Source organism: Bufo bufo, chromosome 3 (genome assembly GCF_905171765.1).
Source record: "Bufo bufo chromosome 3, aBufBuf1.1, whole genome shotgun sequence".
In the NCBI taxonomy this organism is placed as follows: domain Eukaryota; kingdom Metazoa; phylum Chordata; class Amphibia; order Anura; family Bufonidae; genus Bufo; species Bufo bufo.
In genome coordinates, this window is record NC_053391.1 from 16,056,324 (window position 1) to 16,077,870 (window position 21,547).

At 38.8% G+C, this 21,547-nt stretch overlaps 1 protein-coding gene across 1 annotated transcript in view; it reads left to right on the forward strand.

Annotated features, from left to right (window-relative positions):
• The window catches only part of LOC120994387 (galactosylgalactosylxylosylprotein 3-beta-glucuronosyltransferase 1-like), a 125,393-nt gene that overhangs the window by 90,979 nt on the left and 12,867 nt on the right, over positions 1 to 21,547 (forward strand). Inside the window, exon 2 of the mRNA XM_040422907.1 lies at positions 20,343 to 20,490. Within this exon, the coding sequence (XP_040278841.1) occupies positions 20,379 to 20,490 (112 nt within the window). The 5' untranslated portion in view covers positions 20,343 to 20,378. The remainder of the gene's footprint in view (positions 1 to 20,342; positions 20,491 to 21,547) is intronic.

Below are 21,547 nucleotides of genomic sequence, written 5' to 3' on the forward strand. Positions count from 1 at the left end.
TAATGCATACTGTGTGTATAAACAACAGTAATCTGCCCCTAGTGGTGGCCCCAAGCAAGCAGGATTTCAGGACCTTTAGGGCATGTCAACAGGATATGCCAGTAATGTGTATAAGGTATGGGGGGGGCCTATGGGACCCCCTGTGGGACCTGTTCTTTCTCGAGAACAAGTTCCCATCTCACAGCGAATGGGGAGTTGATTGCAGCTCTCTCCATTTACTTCTATGGAAGTTCAAAAAATTGCCAAGTAAGCACAAACAGCTATTTTCGTCTCTCCAGTAAAAGTGGGTGGGAGATGGGTCCCATTCTGGAGGAGGAGCAGGTCCCACAGGGGTCCAGTAGGTTCCCCCATACTTATTGCACCCAGAGGTTGGACCTGCCCACAGTCGACAATTTATAGTTTATCCTGGGGATATGCCATAAATGTCTCAGATAGGAATGCTCCTTGAAATGATACAATTCTGCCTTCCTTTGGCCACCACTAGGGGGAGCTACTGCATACTCTTCATATAAACAGTATACAGTAAGCTCCCCCTAGAGGCGGCTGCAAGAACTGTATTAGTGATCTCTCACATAGTTACAGAAGTTAAACGACAGACACAAGGTACATCAAGTTCTACCTTATTCGTGGTAGTCACATTGATGTCACGTGTAGTCACAGTATTTGGGTACTTAAAGGGAAGTTCCATTAAAAACTGTAGCTACTCTTTGTACAGCTTATTGGTTTATTAGCTTTGACCCCTACCACTTACCGTAGTTATTTTATCCCCTTAGTCCACATAGGCTCAAGTCATCTCCTGATATAAGATGCAGCAGTAAGTGGGTGACTACTCTGGACCTCTGTGCCCCTCTGGAGATCAGGGTAGTCACCCGTAAGTACCAATTTTCCCCCGTCCCTCTCGCTAGGGCTGAATCACTTTTTGTCCTTGAAGCTTGTCCATGTGCAGCGCAGAGATATGCATTCCACGAGACGTGCCGACCGGAGAGTGAATTACACGGAATGTTCTTTTGTTCCTCCGTGGAGGCGTTGCTATGTGGGCGATGAACAGGTGTGCAAAATGTAGAAGAGTTCACGGCAGGAGTTGGCACAACGCAGCATAGCGACCGGAGAACCGCAAAATACTGCAACACTGCACCGACATCAGCCATGAGACGAAAAACAACTGGTAGGGAGGTGACGGGTGAGGAAGAGTCACAGGGTCCAGGTGGGGTGTTTACATCGGAGTGGGGGGTCCCTTCCTTTAACATGGGGCTAGGGCTGTGGAAGGCGCTGCGAAAAACTTCTGATTACATTGCCACCGAAATATGGTCAAGCAACTGCATCGTACTGTACCCATATAATACCGTGGAAATGTCTATAACCACTGCTATACAGTGCCCAAATAATACCACCATACAGCATCAAAACAACAGTACATTACAGAGCCCAAATAATACCACCAAAGCATGTACAATGAACAGTACAGTGCCCACATTAATACCGTCATACAGTATTAGGTCGTATACAATGCCCAAATAATACCACCACATAATGCCTAAACAACAGTACTTTACAATGTTTAAATAATACCACCAAAGCATGTACAATGAACAGTACCATATCGTGCTCAAACTAATACCGTCATTTAGTAATAAGCCCTTATACAGTGCCCAAATAATACCACTGTATAATGTCCAAACAACTGTACTTTGCAATGCATAAAGTACCATAAAGTGCAAATATTAATACCGCCATATAGTATAAGGACTTATACAGTTCCCAAATAATGCCACCATATAATGTCCAACCAACTGTGCATTACAATGCTTAAATAGCAAAACCATACCATGTACAATGAGCAGTGACCTCCACAGTGCTCTCATAATAGTGACATCCACAGTGCCTCCATAACAGTGACATCCACAGCGCCTCCATAACAGTGACATCCAGAGATCCCCCATAACAGTGACATCTACAGTGCCCCCATAACAGTGACATCCACAGTGTCCCCATAACAGTGACATCCAGAGATCACCCATAACAGTGACATCTACAGTGCCCCCATAACAGTGACATCCACAGTGCCTTCATAACAGTGACATCCACAGCGCCTTCATAACAGTGACATCCACAGCGCCTCAATAACAGTGACATCCAGAGATCCCCCATAACAGTGACATCCACAGTGCTCTCATAATAGTGACCTCCACAGTGCCTCAATAACAGTGACATCCACAGTGTCCCCATAACAGTGACATCCAGAGATCACCCATAACAGTGACATCTACAGTGCCCCCATAACAGTGACATCCACAGTGTCCCCATAACAGTGACATCCAGAGATCACCCATAACAGTGACATCTACAGTGCCCCCATAACAGTGACATCCACAGTGCCTTCATAACAGTGACATCCACAGCGCCTTCATAACAGTGACATCCACAGCGCCTCAATAACAGTGACATCCAGAGATCCCCCATAACAGTGACATCCACAGTGCCCCCATAACAGTGACATCTACAGCGCCTCAATAACAGTGACATCCACAGTGCCTTCATAACAGTGACATCCACAGCGCCCCCATAACAGTGACATCCACAGTGCCTTCATAACAGTGACATCCACAGCGCCTTCATAACAGTGACATCCACAGCGCCTTCATAACAGTGACATCCACAGCGCCCCAATAACAGTGACATCCACAGTGTCCCCATAACAGTGACATCCAGAGATCACCCATAACAGTGACATCTACAGTGCCCCCATAACAGTGACATCTACAGCGCCTCAATAACAGTGACATCCAGAGATCCCCCATAACAGTGACATCCACAGTGCTCTCATAATAGTGACCTCCACAGTGCTTCAATAACAGTGACATCCACAGTGTCCCCATAACAGTGACATCCAGAGATCCCCTATAACAGTGACATCCACAGTGCCCCCATAACAGTGACATCCACAGTGCTCTCATAATAGTGACCTCCACAGTGCCTCAATAACAGTGACATCCACAGTGTCCCCATAACAGTGACATCTAGAGATCCCCCATAACAGTGACATCCACAGTGCCCCCATAACAGTGACATCCACAGCGCCTTCATAACAGTGACATCCACAGCGCCTTCATAACAGTGACATCCACAGCGCCTCAATAACAGTGACATCCACAGTGTCCCCATAACAGTGACATCTAGAGATCCCCCATAACAGTGACATCCACAGTGCCCCCATAACAGTGACATCCACAGCGCCTTCATAACAGTGACATCCACAGCGCCTTCAAACCAGTGACATCCACAGCGCCTCAATAACAGTGACATCCACAGTGTCCCCATAACAGTGACATCCAGAGATCACCCATAACAGTGACATCTACAGTGCCACCATAACAGTGACCTCCACAGTGCCTCAATAACAGTGACATCCACAGTGTCCCCATAACAGTGACATCCAGAGATCCCCCATAACAGTGACATCCACAGTGCCCCCATAACAGTGACATCTACAGTGCCCCCATAACAGTGACATCCACAGCGCCTCAATAACAGTGACATCCAGAGATCCCCCATAACAGTGACATCCAGAGTGCTCTCATAATAGTGACCTCCACAGCGCCTTCATAACAGTGACATCCACAGTGTCCCCCATAACAGTGACATCCACAGTGCCCCCATAACAGTGACATCCACAGTGTCCCCCATAACAGTGACATCCACAGTGTCCCCCATAACAGTGACATCCACAGTGTCCCCCATAACAGTGACATCCACAGTGCCCCCATAACAGTGACATCCACAGTGCCCCCATAATACTGCAAGCCAGTGTCCCCATAACAGTTGCAGTCATGATGTCCCCACAACAGCATCAGACTCAGTACCCTTCTCTTCTGCTTGCTGTCAGTGAATGGGAGCCTCTCTGTTGCAAAGATAAAAAAAAAGTAAATAACAGCCCTGATCCACACGTGAGAGCTGGACGATGATCAGACAAGATTTTACTCTGGATGTAAATAATAATAATGTTTCCCCGTCACTGACAGCAAGCAGAGTTCCTGCAAATGGTGAGAAACAGACACAAAAGCCTATGAGAAAGTTTCAGAACTTTTCATTATACGGTGACTGCACTCGATTGACACAAAACCCTGTAATATCCCTTTAAGAGCCGCAGCAGACGATACCGTGGCGTGATATTGGAGGGTAAAAAAAATAATCGCAGTGTTTCTCAGAACGTGTTAGAAGCGGCCAGGTAATTGGGAAATAAGAAGGGGGGGGGGGGGTGACGGACGTCCCTTTATCCGGATATAAATTGGAGGAGAGTTGTGTCTGCAGAGAACAAACAGCCATGAATAAAAGATGGGCGGCGGAGCAGGGGTCGTCTTCATAAATAATTGAGGCCTTGTCTCCGCTCCTTCTCGTTTGGACTCAAGGAATCTGCATGACTTAAATAATTTGCTTCTCCATGATGGCAACGAGCCCGCCGGCGGCCCTTAGACCAAAATTAATAAGAATCGCGAGCTGCTTCAGCCGTTTAGATATTCAACGGACAAACTAATCTTGTGTTTTCTTGTTTTTTTCGATTACCTGAGGCCAAGACCAGAGCAGATGATTACAGAGCGGCCGCCACGGCGACGGTGATGATCTATCCTACTAAAAGCGCTGCCCAAGGTCAGGGCTGTTGCTAAGGGACAGGAGTCCTTTCCTGGTCTGCTCCTCCATAGAGTCGGTGGCCATTGTTGTCATGGAGGACGCGCCTTATATAGGAAAGCTGGCCTGGTTGCCCATAGCGACTAATCACAGCATGAGACTGAAAGCAGAGTTCTGACTGGTTGCCATAGGCAACAGGGTTGAGGCCCTCTCAGACAGATGGCCTATAGATGGAGGCTCGCTAGTTACGTCGCACATTTTAGTCTGGTGGCGCACAATAATGTACAATAAAATGTACCGCACTGCTACGCCAGTGATAGACAAACCCTCGATGCGTAAGGCGGATGAATAGAAGCCATTTTCAAATGTACACTTGATCCGTAAAACTGTCTGCAGTAAAGATGGAAGCACGATCCGTGTCCAGCGCAAAACCGTACAATCAGGGTAGATCCACATTAGAAAGAAATGATGGATAGATAGATAGATAGATAGATAGATAGATAGATAGATAGGAGATAGATAGATAGATAGATAGGAGATAGATAGATAGATAGATAGGAGATAGATAGATAGGAGATAGATAGATATGAGATAGATAGATAGATAGATAGATAGATATGAGATAGATAGATAGATAGATAGATAGATAGATAGATAGATAGATAGATAGATAGATAGATATGAGATAGATAGATAGATAGATAGATATGAGATAGATAATAGATAGATAATAGATAGATAGATAATAGATAGATAGATAGATAGATAATAGATAGATAGATACATAGATAGATATGAGATAGATAATAGATAGATAATAGATAGATAGATAGATAGATAGATAATAGATAGATAGATACATAGATAGATATGAGATAGATAATAGATAGATAATAGATAGATAGATAGATAGATAGATAGATAGATAGATAGATAGATAGATAGATAGATAGATAGATAGATAGATAATAGACAATATAAATAATGTTGGATATCCTCCGTGTTGTATTCACGTTTCAGGCATCAGGAGAACAGACGCAGTTGTTGGAGGAGGTTGAGGGTAATTTGAGTGTTTGAACTTCTAGAATGAACACAGGAAGGAACCTTCCAAACAGGACAAAGAGAAGCATTTGGAAGAAAAGAATCTGAAGGTGACTTTATAAAGACAGGAAATCAAGTCATCATCAACAACGGAGGCCGAGGCCGGTGTATTTGGCTTGGAATTCCTGTAGAGAGAAACCCAAAGATATAGAGAACAGATCCTGAAGTCCATCCTGAGGAGATGGGGGGGGGGGGGGCACTAATTATACCTCTATCTCCAGGTTACGGTGAAAGGTCACTCTACAAGATCTTCTGCTGGGAGATAATAAGCATATGTTTGCACTGAATGTAAAAAAAAAAAGATAGAGAGATAAATAACTATAAAATGGATAGAAGGTAGATATATAGATAGATAGATAGATAGATAGATAGATAGATAGGAGATAGATAGATGGATAGATAGAAGATAGATAATATATAGATAGATAGATATGAGATAGATAGATAGATAGATAGATAGATAGATAGATAGATAGATAGATAGATAGATAGATATGAGATAGATAATAGATAGATAGATAGATAGATAGGAGATAGATAGATAGATAATAGATAGATAGATAATAGATAGATAGATAGATATGGGATAGATAATAGATAGATAGATAGATAGATAGATAGATAGATAGATAGATAGGAGATAGATAGATAGATAGATAGATAGATAGATAGGAGATAGATAGATAGATAGATAGATAGATAGATAGATAGATAGATATGGGATAGATAGATAGATAGATAGATAGATATGAGATATACAGATAGGAACTGTATAAGACCTTATAATATATGGCGGTATTAATATGGGATCAAGCAAAACCATAGTCAGGGACAGTCTGAGGTCAGGGCAGGCAGAGTACGTGTAATCCAATCAACGGTCCAAGGTCAGAGCAGGCAGCTTAGGGTCAGTATGGAGATCAGGCAGAGGTCAGGCAATGAAAGGTCTAATCGGGGAAACAGGCAGAAGTCAGTACATGGGCAGACAAACATGATCAGCACAACTTTGCAGGAAATAGAGGACTAGAACCTATTGCTCAGGCAACTTCTCTAAAATACTCCTAAGGTTGCCAGCCATAAGGTGGGTAAGATTAGGGTGCATGCACGCTGGCCCTTTAAAAGGCAAAGGGAGCACACGTGCACTCCCTAGGGGCAAAGGGAGGAAGCGCTGGCAAGAAGCAGACTTCAGTCAAAAGGAACGAGCAGAGCTACTCCACCAGCGGGCACTGTCTACCGCCATGACAGTGACCACATAACAGTACCAAATAATACTTCCATACAGATGTCTAAATGCAACTGCAATCCAGTGCCACCCCCGCCAAACACCACAACTGTACAGGTCTTGACTAGTAGTAACACACACTGCTCAAGAAAATACCGACGTACAGCTCTCAAAAAATACCTCTGAACAACTCTCAAAAATGCAAACGCAGTTTTCTAAAAATCGAACCATACATCTCTCAAAAAGATACCGTAACTCCAAACAGCTCTGAAAAAATACCGCCATACAGCTCTCAAAAAAGTATTGCCATACAAAACTCAAAAGTACCACCATGCAGCTCTCAAAAACGTCAACATATAGTAGTTTTCTAAAAAACAAAAAACGCCACCATACAGCTCTAAAAAAATACCGCCATACAAGTGGTCACAAGTCTCAGGTGCCAGGCTATCTGTGGTGCCCCCTTCACCAGGATTAGTTGTCCCCCTGCTTGCCTAGAGTATCACTGCATTGTCTATTCAGAGATTGAGATGAATTCGAAATCCACTTTCTATCTCATAAGAGCCTATGTTTCCTATCTGTCTTTTCTCCATGCTTTGCACTGCAGCTTTGCCGGATTACAACTAAAAGCAACTAAGCCACCAATGAAAAAAAAAAAAAAAAAAGATTATCAGGAAACTGTAAGAGAGAAATGAGCTTCAATATGATGGGGGAGGGGTGGAGATCCTGGGGGTCGGCGGCGTGTTCCTTAATGCCACCCCCACCCCAAATAAAATTTTATTCGTCTTGTTCTGATGGATAAATGACGGCAGGAAACTGCTGTATGAAGGAACAGCTTGTAGCCTTCAAAAATAAATAGATCTTTCCCTCAAAGCGCTGACAGAACCCGAGCTCCCATCTGCGGGACGCCGCGCGCCTCCGATAATTCTCACTTCCTTCATCTGTTTATTAAAAATTGTTTTTAAAGTTTTACATCATTGCAGGCAGAAAAACCACAAAAAAAAAATTGCGTCACTTTGTAGATACTTTGTTTCACTCCTTTTGTACTGATTTCGAGCTCTATCGCGTTTTCTCCTCTAGTTACATACAAAGCGACTCTGACAACCCATTGGAATCTGACCGTTCACGGACCTAACAGCTGAGCTCTGACGATGGAGATGTTACCTGAGCTCCCACAATGCACTGCTCGTTCATAACTGAAAGCTTTGCCTCGGGCTTTAGGTGTGAACGGAGCAGAAGACTCAAAATTTGTAGAATATATTTTTTTTTTCAGTATACAAAAAAGACACCTGTCATATATTAAGGGGAGGAGTTTCAGTGGTCCAGGGCGACCTCTCCAGTGACCGTCCAGGATTTGGTGTCACCACAATCAAGGGGAGGGGATAAGGCTTCCAGCTATAACTTCTCCCTGCAGTGGCCACTAGAGGCGAAATGAAGCACTGCATGCCAAGCATTCAAATGAATGGGAGACCTTTGTGATACAGGGATGGGGCGTGTAGAGAGATATGCTTTCTTAGGGACACACCCATTTCTAGGTCATATAAAAAGGGGTTGTTCTAGTCATACACACCCTTTAAATACTCAATGGTGGGAAGGAATTAAGCACCGCCTCCAACTCCGAAGAAACGGGATTCTGTCGGGGCCTCTTTTTTTATGGCCAAATGATTCTGAGGATGAACATTTCTAGGGCCCAATTACGGTACGTCTTCCTGCCCGAGTCTGAAATTAAAGGTTCCAAGATCATAATAACATCTACAGGTAGGATCCCTTTAAGAAAGACTGTGACACGAACAGACGAGTATTCAGACTCCAGAATTCAGGGAGCCAGGCTAAACTCCTGACAATGTTCGTTTCTAAAGTTTTATCCTGAAAAAGTCGCTGCGGACAATGACCAAACTGCTGATTTATTCATTTGTATCCCATTATTTCTGTTGCGTCGTTATATCAAAGTCAGGAAGGAAAATGTAACCGAGTAACGAAGCCGGAACGTAATTATTATTAAACAGAGCAGAACAGAGAAATCTAAAGAAACCCCTGACTGCCGAGCACTGGACTGACCTTATACTAAGAATAATAAGATATACATAGATATAGGGTTTGGGCAGTATTATAGTAGTTATATTCTTGCACATAGGAGCTGTATTATAGTAGTTATATTCTTGTACATAGGAGCAGTATTATAGTAGTTATATTCTTGTACATAGGAGCAGTATTATAGTAGTTATATTCTTGTACATAGGAGCAGTATTATAGTAGTTATATTCTTGTACATAGGAGCAGTATTATAGTAGTTATATTCTTGCACATAGGAGCTGTATTATAGTAGTTATATTCTTGTACATAGGAACAGTATTATAGTAGTTATATTCTTGTACATAGGAGCAGTATTATAGTAGTTATATTCTTGTACATAGGAGGCAGTATTATAGTAGTTATATTCCTGTACATAGGAGGCAGTATTATAGTAGTTATATTCTTGTACATAGGAGGCAGTATTATAGTAGTTATATTCTTGTACATAAGAGCAGTATTATAGTAGTTATATTCTTGTACATAAGAGCAGTATTATAGTAGTTATATTCTTGTACATAGGAGGCAGTATTATAGTAGTTATATTCTTGTACATAGGAGCAGTATTATAGTAGTTATATTCTTGTACATAAGAGCAGTATTATAGTAGTTATATTCTTGTACATAGGAGGCAGTATTATAGTAGTTATATTCTTGTACATAGGAGCAGTATTATAGTAGTTATATTCTTGTACATAGGAGGCAATATTATAGTAGTTATATTCTTGTACATAGGAGCAGTATTATAGTAGTTATATTCTTGTACATAGGAGCAGTATTATAGTAGTTATATTCTTGTACATAGGAGGCAGTATTATAGTAGTTATATTCTTGTACATAGGAGCAGTATTATAGTAGTTATATTCTTGTACATAGGAGCAGTATTATAGTACTTATATTCTTGTACATCGGAGGCAGTATTATAGTAGTTATATTCTTGTACATAGGAGCAGTATTATAGTAGTTATATTCTTGTACATATGTGGCAGTATTATAGTAGTTATATTCTTGTACATAGGAGGCAGTATTATAGTACTTATATTCTTGTACATAGGAGGCAGTATTGTAGTTATATTCTTGTACATAGGAGCAGTATTATAGTAGTTATATTCTTGTACATAGGAGGCAGTATTATAGTTATATTCTTGTACATATTAGCAGAATTATAGTAGTTATATTCTTGTACATAGGAGACAGTATTATAGTAGTTATATTCTTGTACATAGGAGCAGTATTATAGTACTTATATTCTTGTAAATAGGAGGCAGTATTGTAGTAGTTATATTCTTGTACATAGGAGCAGTATTATAGTAGTTATATTCTTGTACATAGGATCAGTATTATAGTAATTATATACTTGTACATAGGAGCAGTATTATAGTAGTTATATTCTTGTACATGGGAGGCAGTATTATAGTAGTTATATTATTGTACATAGTAGGAGTATTATAGTAGTTATATCCTTGTACATAGGAGCAGTATTATAGTAATTATATTCTTGTACATAGGAGGCAGTATTATAGTAGTTATATTCTTGTACATAGGAGGCAATATTATAGTAGTTATATTCTTGTACATAGGAGCAGTATTATAGTACTTATATTCTTGTACATAGGAGCAGTATTATAGTAGTTATATTCTTGTACATAGGAGCAGTATTATAGTACTTATATTCTTGTACATAGGAGCAGTATTATAGTAGTTATATTCTTGTACATAGGAGCAGTATTATAGTAGTTATATTCTTGTACATAGGAGGCAGTATTATAGTAGTTATATTCTTGTACAAAGGAGGCAGTATTATAGTAGTTATATTCTTGTACATAGAAGCAGTATTATAGTAGTTATATTCTTGTACATAGGAGCAGTATTATAGTAGTTATATTCTTGTACATAGGAGGCAGTATTATAGTGGTTATATTCTTGTACATAGGAGGCAGTATTATAGTAGTTATATTCTTGTACATAGGAGCAGTATTATAGTAGTTATATTCTTGTACATAGGAGGCAGTGTTATAGTAGTTATATTCTTGTATATAGGAGCAGTATTATAGTAGTTATATTCTTGTACATAGGAGGCAGTATTATAGTAGTTATATTCTTGTACATAGGAGCAGTATTATAGTAGTTATATTCTTGTACATAGGAGCAGTGTTATAGTAGTTATATTCTTGTACATAGGAGCAGTATTATAGTAGTTATATTCTTGAACATAGGAGGCAGTATTATAGTAGTTATATTCTTAAACATAGGAGCAGTATTATAGTAGTTATATTCTTGTACATAGGAGCAGTATTATAGTAGTTATATTCTTGTACATAGGAGGCAGTATTATAGTAATTATATTCTAGTACTTAGGAGCAGTATTTTAGTAGATATATTCTTGTACATAGAAGGCAGTATTATAGTAGTTATATTCTTGTACATACTGTAGGTGGCAGTATTATAGTACCGTAGTTATATTCTTGTACATAGGAGCACTTTTATAGTTGTTATTTTCTTGTACATAGGAGTAGTATTATAGTAGTTATATTCTTGTACATAGGAGCAGTATTATAGTAGTTATATTCTTGTACAAAGGAGGCAGTATTATAGTAGTTATATTCTTAAACATAGGAGCAGTATTATAGTAGTTATATTCTTGTACATAGGAGCAGTATTATAGTAGTTATATTCTTGTACATAGGAGGCAGTATTATAGTAATTATATTCTAGTACTAAGGAGCAGTATTTTAGTAGATATATTCTTGTACATAGAAGGCAGTATTATAGTAGTTATATTCTTGTACATACTGTAGGTGGCAGTATTATAGTACCGTAGTTATATTCTTGTACATAGGAGCACTTTTTTAGTTATATTCTTGTACATAGAAGGCAGTATTATAGTAGTTATATTCTTGTACATAGGAGGCAGTATTATATATATATATTTTTCAAATTTAATCTCTTTATTAGTGTATCAAAAGCAAATTACAGTGAACAAGAAATTGAATGAACACCTCATATATTTAATAACCTCTTTTTCTCCCCTTATCCCTATTCCCCCACCCTCCACCCCGGCCCTGTGATGCGTCCGCCCTCCCCTCCCCCCCTGCCCCCCCCCCCTAAAGGAAGGGGGAGAGACAGGGGGGGACGGGAGAGAGGGAAAAAAAAAAAAGTTTAAGATTATTACAGTCAATCAGATCTTCCAACCGCCCCATATCCTATTCCACTTCTCCTCCACATTTTTCTGCCTATACAGAATCTGTTCATAGTTTTTTACCTTGTTAACTAGATTTATCCAGGTGTTTAATTCTGGGGTATGCCGAGCAAACCAGGTCCGGCTAACCACTATTCTAGCTAACAGCAGTATCCTACCTAGAAGGATCTTTTGATACTTACGACTACTTATTGTGGAAAGCTCATTAAGCAAGAACACTTGAGGTTCAAAGGGGATTCGTATTTTAAGTTTATATTCTTGTACATAGGAGGCAGTATTATAGTAGTTATATTCTTGTACATAGGAGCAGTATTATAGTAGTTATATTCTTGTACATAGGAGCAGTATTATAGTAGTTATATTCTTGTACATAGGAGGCAGTATTATAGTAGTTATATTCTTGTACATAAGAGCAGTATTATAGTAGTTATATTCTTATACATAGGAGCAGTATTATAGTAATTATATTCTAGTACTAAGGAGCAGTATTTTAGTAGATATATTCTTGTACATAGAAGGCAGTATTATAGTAGTTATATTCTTGTACATACTGTAGGTGGCAGTATTATAGTACCGTAGTTATATTCTTGTACATAGGAGCACTTTTTTAGTTATATTCTTGTACATAGAAGGCAGTATTATAGTAGTTATATTCTTGTACATAGGAGGCAGTATTATATATATATATTTTTCAAATTTAATCTCTTTATTAGTGTATCAAAAGCAAATTACAGTGAACAAGAAATTGAATGAACACCTCATATATTTAATAACCTCTTTTTCTCCCCTTATCCCTATTCCCCCACCCTCCACCCCGGCCCTGTGATGCGTCCGCCCTCCCCTCCCCCCCTGCCCCCCCCCCCTAAAGGAAGGGGGAGAGACAGGGGGGGACGGGAGAGAGGGAAAAAAAAAAAAGTTTAAGATTATTACAGTCAATCAGATCTTCCAACCGCCCCATATCCTATTCCACTTCTCCTCCACATTTTTCTGCCTATACAGAATCTGTTCATAGTTTTTTACCTTGTTAACTAGATTTATCCAGGTGTTTAATTCTGGGGTATGCCGAGCAAACCAGGTCCGGCTAACCACTATTCTAGCTAACAGCAGTATCCTACCTAGAAGGATCTTTTGATACTTACGACTACTTATTGTGGAAAGCTCATTAAGCAAGAACACTTGAGGTTCAAAGGGGATTCGTATTTTAAGTTTATATTCTTGTACATAGGAGGCAGTATTATAGTAGTTATATTCTTGTACATAGGAGCAGTATTATAGTAGTTATATTCTTGTACATAGGAGCAGTATTATAGTAGTTATATTCTTGTACATAGGAGGCAGTATTATAGTAGTTATATTCTTGTACATAAGAGCAGTATTATAGTAGTTATATTCTTATACATAGGAGCAGTATTATAGTAGTTATATTCTTATACATAGGAGGCAGTATTATAGTAGTTATATTCTTGTACATAGGAGCAGTATTATAGTAGTTATATTCTTGTACATAGAGGGCAGTATTATAGTAGTTATATTCTTGTACATAGGAGGCAGTATAATAGTAATTATATTCTTGTACATAGGAGCAGTATTATAGTAGTTATATTCTTGTACATAGAGGGCAGTATTATAGTAGTTATATTCTTGTACATAGGAGGCAGTATTATAGTAGTTATATACTTGTACATAGGAGCAGTATTATAGTAGTTATATTCGTGTACATAGGAGGCAGTATTATAGTAGTTATATTCTTGTACATAGAGGGCAGTATTATAGTAGTTATATTCTTGTACATAGGAGGCAGTATTATAGTAGTTATATTCTTGTACATAGGAGGCAGTATTATAGTAGTTATATTCTTGTACTCTTTGTGGGAAGATTCTAGACGGGTTATGGTCGCCAATAAGGCGTCCAGGACTAGTGTCCTTTGTTTTTTCACAAAAGCTCCCAAAGCTATAAGTTCCGCCCTTAGGACCACCTTATGGGTTTCCCATAGTATAGAAGGAGAAGGAGGTGAATCTGGGGTATCATTAAGCGTGAAAAATTCAGATATTGAGGCCTTAATTTTATCTGCATGTCTAGGGTCTAGAATCAGGGTATCATTGAGACGCCACAAACGCTCCTTTCTCTGTGGCCCAGACAGGGAAAAATGAACAATGACGAGGGCATGGTCGGATAATGTTATATTACCTATCCGGGCTCCAGAGACATTACGCACATGTGAACTAGACAGGAAAATGTAATCCAATCTGTGGAAAGATAGTTTGGCATGTGAGTAAAAAGTATAATCTCGGCCATTGGGGTTTAGGGCCCGCCAGACATCTAATACTTTAAGTTTCCTCAGGGAAATTTTCAATCTTTTCAAGAGCCTATAAGATACAGAAGGTCTGCCCGCCGAGGTGTCCACCGCTGGCTCCAGGGCAACATTGAAGTCGCCCCCCAGTACTAATAAGCCCTCTGAGAAGGAGGATAACGCAGCAAGGGTCTGAACGAGCCATGGTACTTGGCCTTTATTGGGAGCGTACAAGTTAGCAAAGGTCACTGGAGATTCGCCCAGTAAGCCCCTTACAAAAATGTACCTGCCCTCAGGGTCCGCTGAGATAGCTGAGTGTTTAAAGGGGAGACATTTATGTACAGCTATACTAACCCCCCTACTGGCGGAATCATGAGTACTGTGAAACCACTGGACAAATTTCTTAGGGGGAAGTTTAGGAATTTTGCCCGTTCTGAAATGGGTCTCTTGCAAAAAGGCCACCGAGACCTTATCTTTCAGAAGGAGAGATAGTGTTTGAGACCTTTTACATGGCTCGTTCAGCCCGTGCGCGTTTAGTGAGGCGACCACTATAGAAGACATTTCTGCATACAATCAGGTGAGCAAATGCATAATACATCCATGGAAGTATGGAAGAGCACACAGATGATATGAGCAGGAGAAGGGAAAGAAGGTAAGGGAAGCACAAAAGAACAAAAAATTAACAAGAGAACATTAAACATGTCAAGTTGACAAGTGAGTAACTCAGACATGACACCCGTCCGAGGAGGGGTTGGTACTCTACCTATCACCAGCCAAGACAGGGTTGGACTGGCGAGGGGGCAAGTAAAGCACCTGTGGTCTGAACAAAAGAGACCAAAAACAAAAAATGTGTCCAGCATCCTAATCCGTCCGGGCATCGCCCTGCAATGAGGAGCAGGATGCGTTATCCTAGAGGTAGCGTCCCGTAGCAGCAATGAAACGGCACAGAACCGTTTAAACATAACATTAAGCCCAATTAAGAGATAGGCCATAAAAATAAACACTAAAAATGTAGAAAACATTGAAAATGTAGAAAGGCCAAGTCCGCCTTTAGTAACCTGTATAACAGAGGTGAGCAACAGTCATCTCCTATTCTGGGGAGGTAGAAATATCAGCAAAGTATGCTTGCAAGCCCCTCTAATCAGGTGGGATCTCTATCCATCCTGCCGCGTCCCGAACGATCCGCCTTGCCCGCAGACGCTGTTTGCCAAGCGGTCACACGAGGTGGTATGGGAAGGGCGCCATCTTGGTCAGCCGGTAACCATGAGGGGATTTCCATCGGGGGAACGTCCAGGGACTGCCAGACAGAATCCAAGTCAGCAGGTGAACGCACGGTGAGTAGCTTACCATTCCTGGAAATCGCCAACCCAAAGGGGTATAACCAGCGGAAAGGGGTCGAGGTTTTCCTCAGGATCTCCAGGAGAGGCCTGAGAAGGCGCCGCATGGCCAGGGTGGATGGCGCGATGTCTTGGAACATCTGAATCGGGGTATTTTCGTACTCCAGTACCTCCATTTCTCTTTGGCATTTAAGGATGGCTGCGGTATCAACATAGCTCAATAAGCCACAGATTACATCACGTGGCGGTTCTTGCGGTTTAGGCCTAGGGCGCAACGCCCTGTGTATGCGCTCCACCACGATTCCCGCCGCTCTGTCAGGATCCAGCAGTTTAGAGAACAATTCACGTGCCACAGTCGGTAAGGCCTCCGCTGCAAACGACTCAGGTAGGCCGCGGATGCGGATATTGCGCCGGCGGCTACGGTTTTCTTGGTCTTCCAATTTCAGGAAGGCATCGTTTAGCAAGGCCTTGTGAGACGCCAACAACTCCGACGCTTTACTTTCGTAGGTCATGATGGCCTCCTGAGTGGCTTCTAGCGCAACCACCCTCTGCCCAAGATGCTTCATGTCGTCCTTGATATTAGACAAATCTTGTTTCAAGGGCGAGAGAGCAGATTCAAGGACCCGGCGCAGGGTTCGTTCTGAGAGAGGTGGGTCTCTGGGCCTCTTATCCGAGACATCGGAGCCGCTGCCTGCATCTGACAATTCCCCTGCGTCAGAGTCTTGTGCAGCAGACGTCGCCATATTGGGGCCTTTCTGCGCCGTGAACCTCAACGTTTTCCGGAGAAACTTCTCCATCTCTGGCTGTTTGGAGCGCAGTGGGGTGGACTCTGAGCTTCCTCTGTTCTTTTCTCTGCCAGGTTTCCCCATAATCAAGCAAATTATGAGCTTTTATAGGGCAAATGAGCCGGAATGCTGGAGGAGCTCAAGCTCGTGCGGCCATTCAGCAGCGTGGCTAGGCTCCGCCGTTCTATAGTAGTTATATTCTTGTACATAGGAGCAGTATTATAGTAGTTATATTCTTGTACATAGGAGCAGTATTATAGTAGTTATATTCTTGTACATAGGAGCAGTATTATAGTAGGTATATTCTTGTACATAGGAGGCAGTATTATAGTAGTTATATTCTTGTACATAGGAGCAGTATTATAGTAGTTATATTCTTGTACATAGGAGGCAGTATTATAGTAGATATATTCTTGTACATAGGAGGCAGTATTATAGTAGTTATATTCCTGTACATAGGAGCAGTATTATAGTAGTTATATTCCTGTACATAGGAGCAGTATTATAGTAGTTATATTCTTGTACATAGGAGGCAGTATTATAGTAGTTATATTCTTGTACATAGGAGGCAGTATTATAGTAGTTATATTCTTATACATAGGAGCAGAATTATAGTAGTTATATTCTTGTACATAGGAGCAGTATTATAGTAGTTATATTCTTGTATATAGGAGCAGTATTATAGTAGTTATATTCTTAAACATAGGAGCAGTATTATAGTAGTTATATTCTTGTACATAGGAGGCAGTATTATAGTAGTTATATTCTTGTACATAGGAGCAGTATTATAGTAGTTATATTCTTGTACATAGGAGCAGTATTATAGTAGTTATATTCTTGTACATAGGAGGCAGTATTATAGTAGTTATATTCTTAAACATAGGAGCAGTATTATAGTAGTTATATTCTTGTACATAGGAGCAGTATTATAGTAGTTATATTCTTGTACATAGGAGGCAGTATTATAGTAATTATATTCTAGTACTTAGGAGCAGTATTTTAGTAGATATATTCTTGTACATAGAAGGCAGTATTATAGTAGTTATATTCTTGTACATACTGTAGGTGGCAGCATTATAGTACCGTAGTTATATTCTTGTACATAGGAGCACTTTTATAGTTGTTATTTTCTTGTACATAGGAGTAGTATTATAGTAGTTATATTCTTGTACATAGGAGCAGTATTATCGTAGTTATATTCTTGTACATAGGAGCAGTATTATAGTAGTTATATTCTTGTACATAGGAGCAGTATTATAGTAGTTATATTCTTGTACATAGAAGGCAGTATTATAGTAGTTATATTCCTGTACATAGGAGCAGTATTATAGTAGTTATATTCCTGTACATAGGAGCAGTATTATAGTAGTTATATTCTTGTACATAGGAGGCAGTCTTATAGTAGTTATATTCTTATACATAGGAGCAGAATTATAGTAGTTATATTCTTGTACATAGGAGCAGTATTATAGTAGTTATATTCTTGTATATAGGAGCAGTATTATAGTAGTTATATTCTTAAACATAGGAGCAGTATTATAGTAGTTATATTCTTGTACATAGGAGGCAGTATTATAGTAGTTATATTCTTGTACATAGGAGCAGTATTATAGTAGTTATATTCTTGTACATAGGAGCAGTATTATAGTAGTTATATTCTTGTACATAGGAGGCAGTATTATAGTAGTTATATTCTTAAACATAGGAGCAGTATTATAGTAGTTATATTCTTGTACATAGGAGCAGTATTATAGTAGTTATATTCTTGTACATAGGAGGCAGTATTATAGTAATTATATTCTAGTACTTAGGAGCAGTATTTTAGTAGATATATTCTTGTACATAGAAGGCAGTATTATAGTAGTTATATTCTTGTACATAGGTGGCAGTATTATAGTACCGTAGTTATATTCTTGTACATAGGAGCACTTTTATAGTTGGTATTTTCTTGTACATAGGAGCAGTATTATAGTAGTTATATTCTTGTACAAAGGAGGCAGTATTATAGTAGTTATATTCTTAAACATAGGAGCAGTATTATAGTAGTTATATTCTTGTACATAGGAGCAGTATTATAGTAGTTATATTCTTGTACATAGGAGGCAGTATTATAGTAATTATATTCTAGTACTTAGGAGCAGTATTTTAGTAGATATATTCTTGTACATAGAAGGCAGTATTATAGTAGTTATATTCTTGTACATACTGTAGGTGGCAGCATTATAGTACCGTAGTTATATTCTTGTACATAGGAGCACTTTTATAGTTGTGTTTTTTTCTTGTACATAGGAGTAGTATTATAGTAGTTATATTCTTGTACATAGGAGCAGTATTATCGTAGTTATATTCTTGTACATAGGAGCAGTATTATAGTAGTTATATTCTTGTACATAGGAGCAGTATTATAGTAGTTATATTCTTGTACATAGGAGGCAGTATTATAGTAGTTATATTCCTGTACATAGGAGCAGTATTATAGTAGTTATATTCTTGTACATAGGAGCAGTATTATAGTAGTTATATTCTTGTACATAGGAGCAGTATTATAGTAGTTATATTCTTGTACATAGGAGGCAGTATTATAGTAGTTATATTCCTGTACATAGGAGCAGTATTATAGTAGTTATATTCTTGTACATAGGAGGCAGTATTATAGTAGTTATATTCTTGTACATAGGAGGCAGTATTATAGTAGTTATATTCTTGTACATAGGAGCAGTATTATAGTAGTTATATTCCTGTACATAGGAGCAGTATTATAGTAGTTATATTCTTATACATAGGAGCAGAATTATAGTAGTTATATTCTTGTACATAGGAGGCAGTATTATAGTAGTTATATTCTTATATATAGGAGCAGTATTATAGTAGTTATATTCTTGTACATAGGAGGCAGTATTATAGTGGTTATATTCTTGTACATAGGAACAGTATTATAGTAGTTATATTCTTGTACATAGGAGCAGTATTATAGTAGTTATATTCTTGTACATAGGATCAGTATTATAGTAGTTATATTCTTGTACATAGGAGCAGTATTATAGTAGTTATATTCTTGTACATAGGAGCAGTATTATAGTAGTTATATTCTTGTACATAGGAGCAGTATTATAGTAGTTATATTCTTGTACATAGGAGTAGTATTATAGTAGTTATATTCTTGTACATAGGAGCAGTATTATAGTAGTTATATTCTTGTACATAGGAGCAGTATTATAGTAGTTATATTTTTGTACATAGGATCAGTATTATAGTAGTTATATTCTTGTACATAGGAGCAGTATTATAGTAGTTATATTCTTGTACATAGGAGGTAGTATTATAGTAGTTATATTCTTGTACATAGGAGCAGTATTATAGTAGTTATATTTTTGTACATAGGATCAGTATTATAGTAGTTATATTCTTGTACATAGGAGGCAGTATTATAGTAGTTATATTCTTGTACATAGGAGCAGTATTATAGTAGTTATATTCTTGTACATAGGAGCAGTATTATAGTAGTTATATTCTTGTACATAGGAGTAGTATTATAGTAGTTATATTCTTGTACATAGGAGCAGTATTATAGTAGTTATATTCTTATACATAGGAGGCAGTATTATGGCAGTTATATTCTTGTACATACTTATGATAATACGAGTATGACTCAAGTTGTTATGGATGTGTAATAAATAAAATAACTCTAAATTGAATATAAATTGAAAATGTCTTCCTTCAGGTAAAGAAATGACCGATCACGCACAGTCAGAACAGCATGCTGAGGAGACGCAACCTTCTCACTACACTGCTCATTGTCCTACCATGGGCTCTACTCCTAACACTGTGGCACCAAAACCCTACCAGCCGCTACCTCACCCTTTTAAGAAGTAAGTACTTAAAGTGAAGCTATATATCATCAGGTCATGCGAATCACACCCAGTCCACTGACATTTTCAGTGTGTCATCATATACTGAGCTCCAAATCTTAACCCCTTAAGGACCTGCCCAATGTTTAGTGCGATCATTTCTTCCTGTCCACCTTCCAAGAGCCATAACCTTATTCTTTTCTGTTCACATAACCGTATGATCAGTTAGTTTTTTGAGTGACAAGTTTTATTTTTTTAATGGCACTATGTGATTTACTATACCTTGCATTGAAAAAAATATATAATAATTCTTTGTGGGGTGAAATTGAGAAATGTGCAATTTTGCAATGGTTTTTCTTTTCTTTTTACAATGTTCACTGTGAGTTAAAAATGACAAGACACAAGGGTTCTGCAGGTCGGTCCGATTACGACCACAGCAAAATATATAAAATTTCCATTATGTTTTACTACTTAAGAAAAATTAAACGTTTGAAAAAATGAATAAAAATTCTTTGCATCGCCATTTTCTGACAGCCATAACTTTTTATATTTCCATCTACAGAGCTGTGTGAGGGCTTGTTTTCTGTGGAGCAAGATGACATTTTTATTGGTTCCATTTTGGGCAGATACAACTTTTTGATTACTTTTTTATTTTTGAAGGGGGGGAACAAGGTGACCAAAACATGGTGAATTGGCCGTATTTTTTTTGTTACAGCGTTTTTGTCACACATGATAAATGCTTTGGATTTTGGACATTTTCGAATGCAGCAATACCATATAGTTGTATTTATATTTTTGTAGACAGAGATATGAATTTTTACTATTCTTGTGTTCTTTTATCATTTTAAAAACATTTTTTTTTTACTTTTATTTTCAGTCTCTTTAGTGGACTTGAATGTAATCCTTTGATCACTTATGCCATAGACCACTATAGTATACTATTGCAGTCTATGGGATTTTACTGGTTTCTTATTAAAGGGGTTGTCTCACTTCTGGGCAAACCAGCGAAGGAAGCAAAATGGATAATGAAGTGACACAACCCCTTTAAGCCCTGCCATATGGATCATCAGTATCTGAT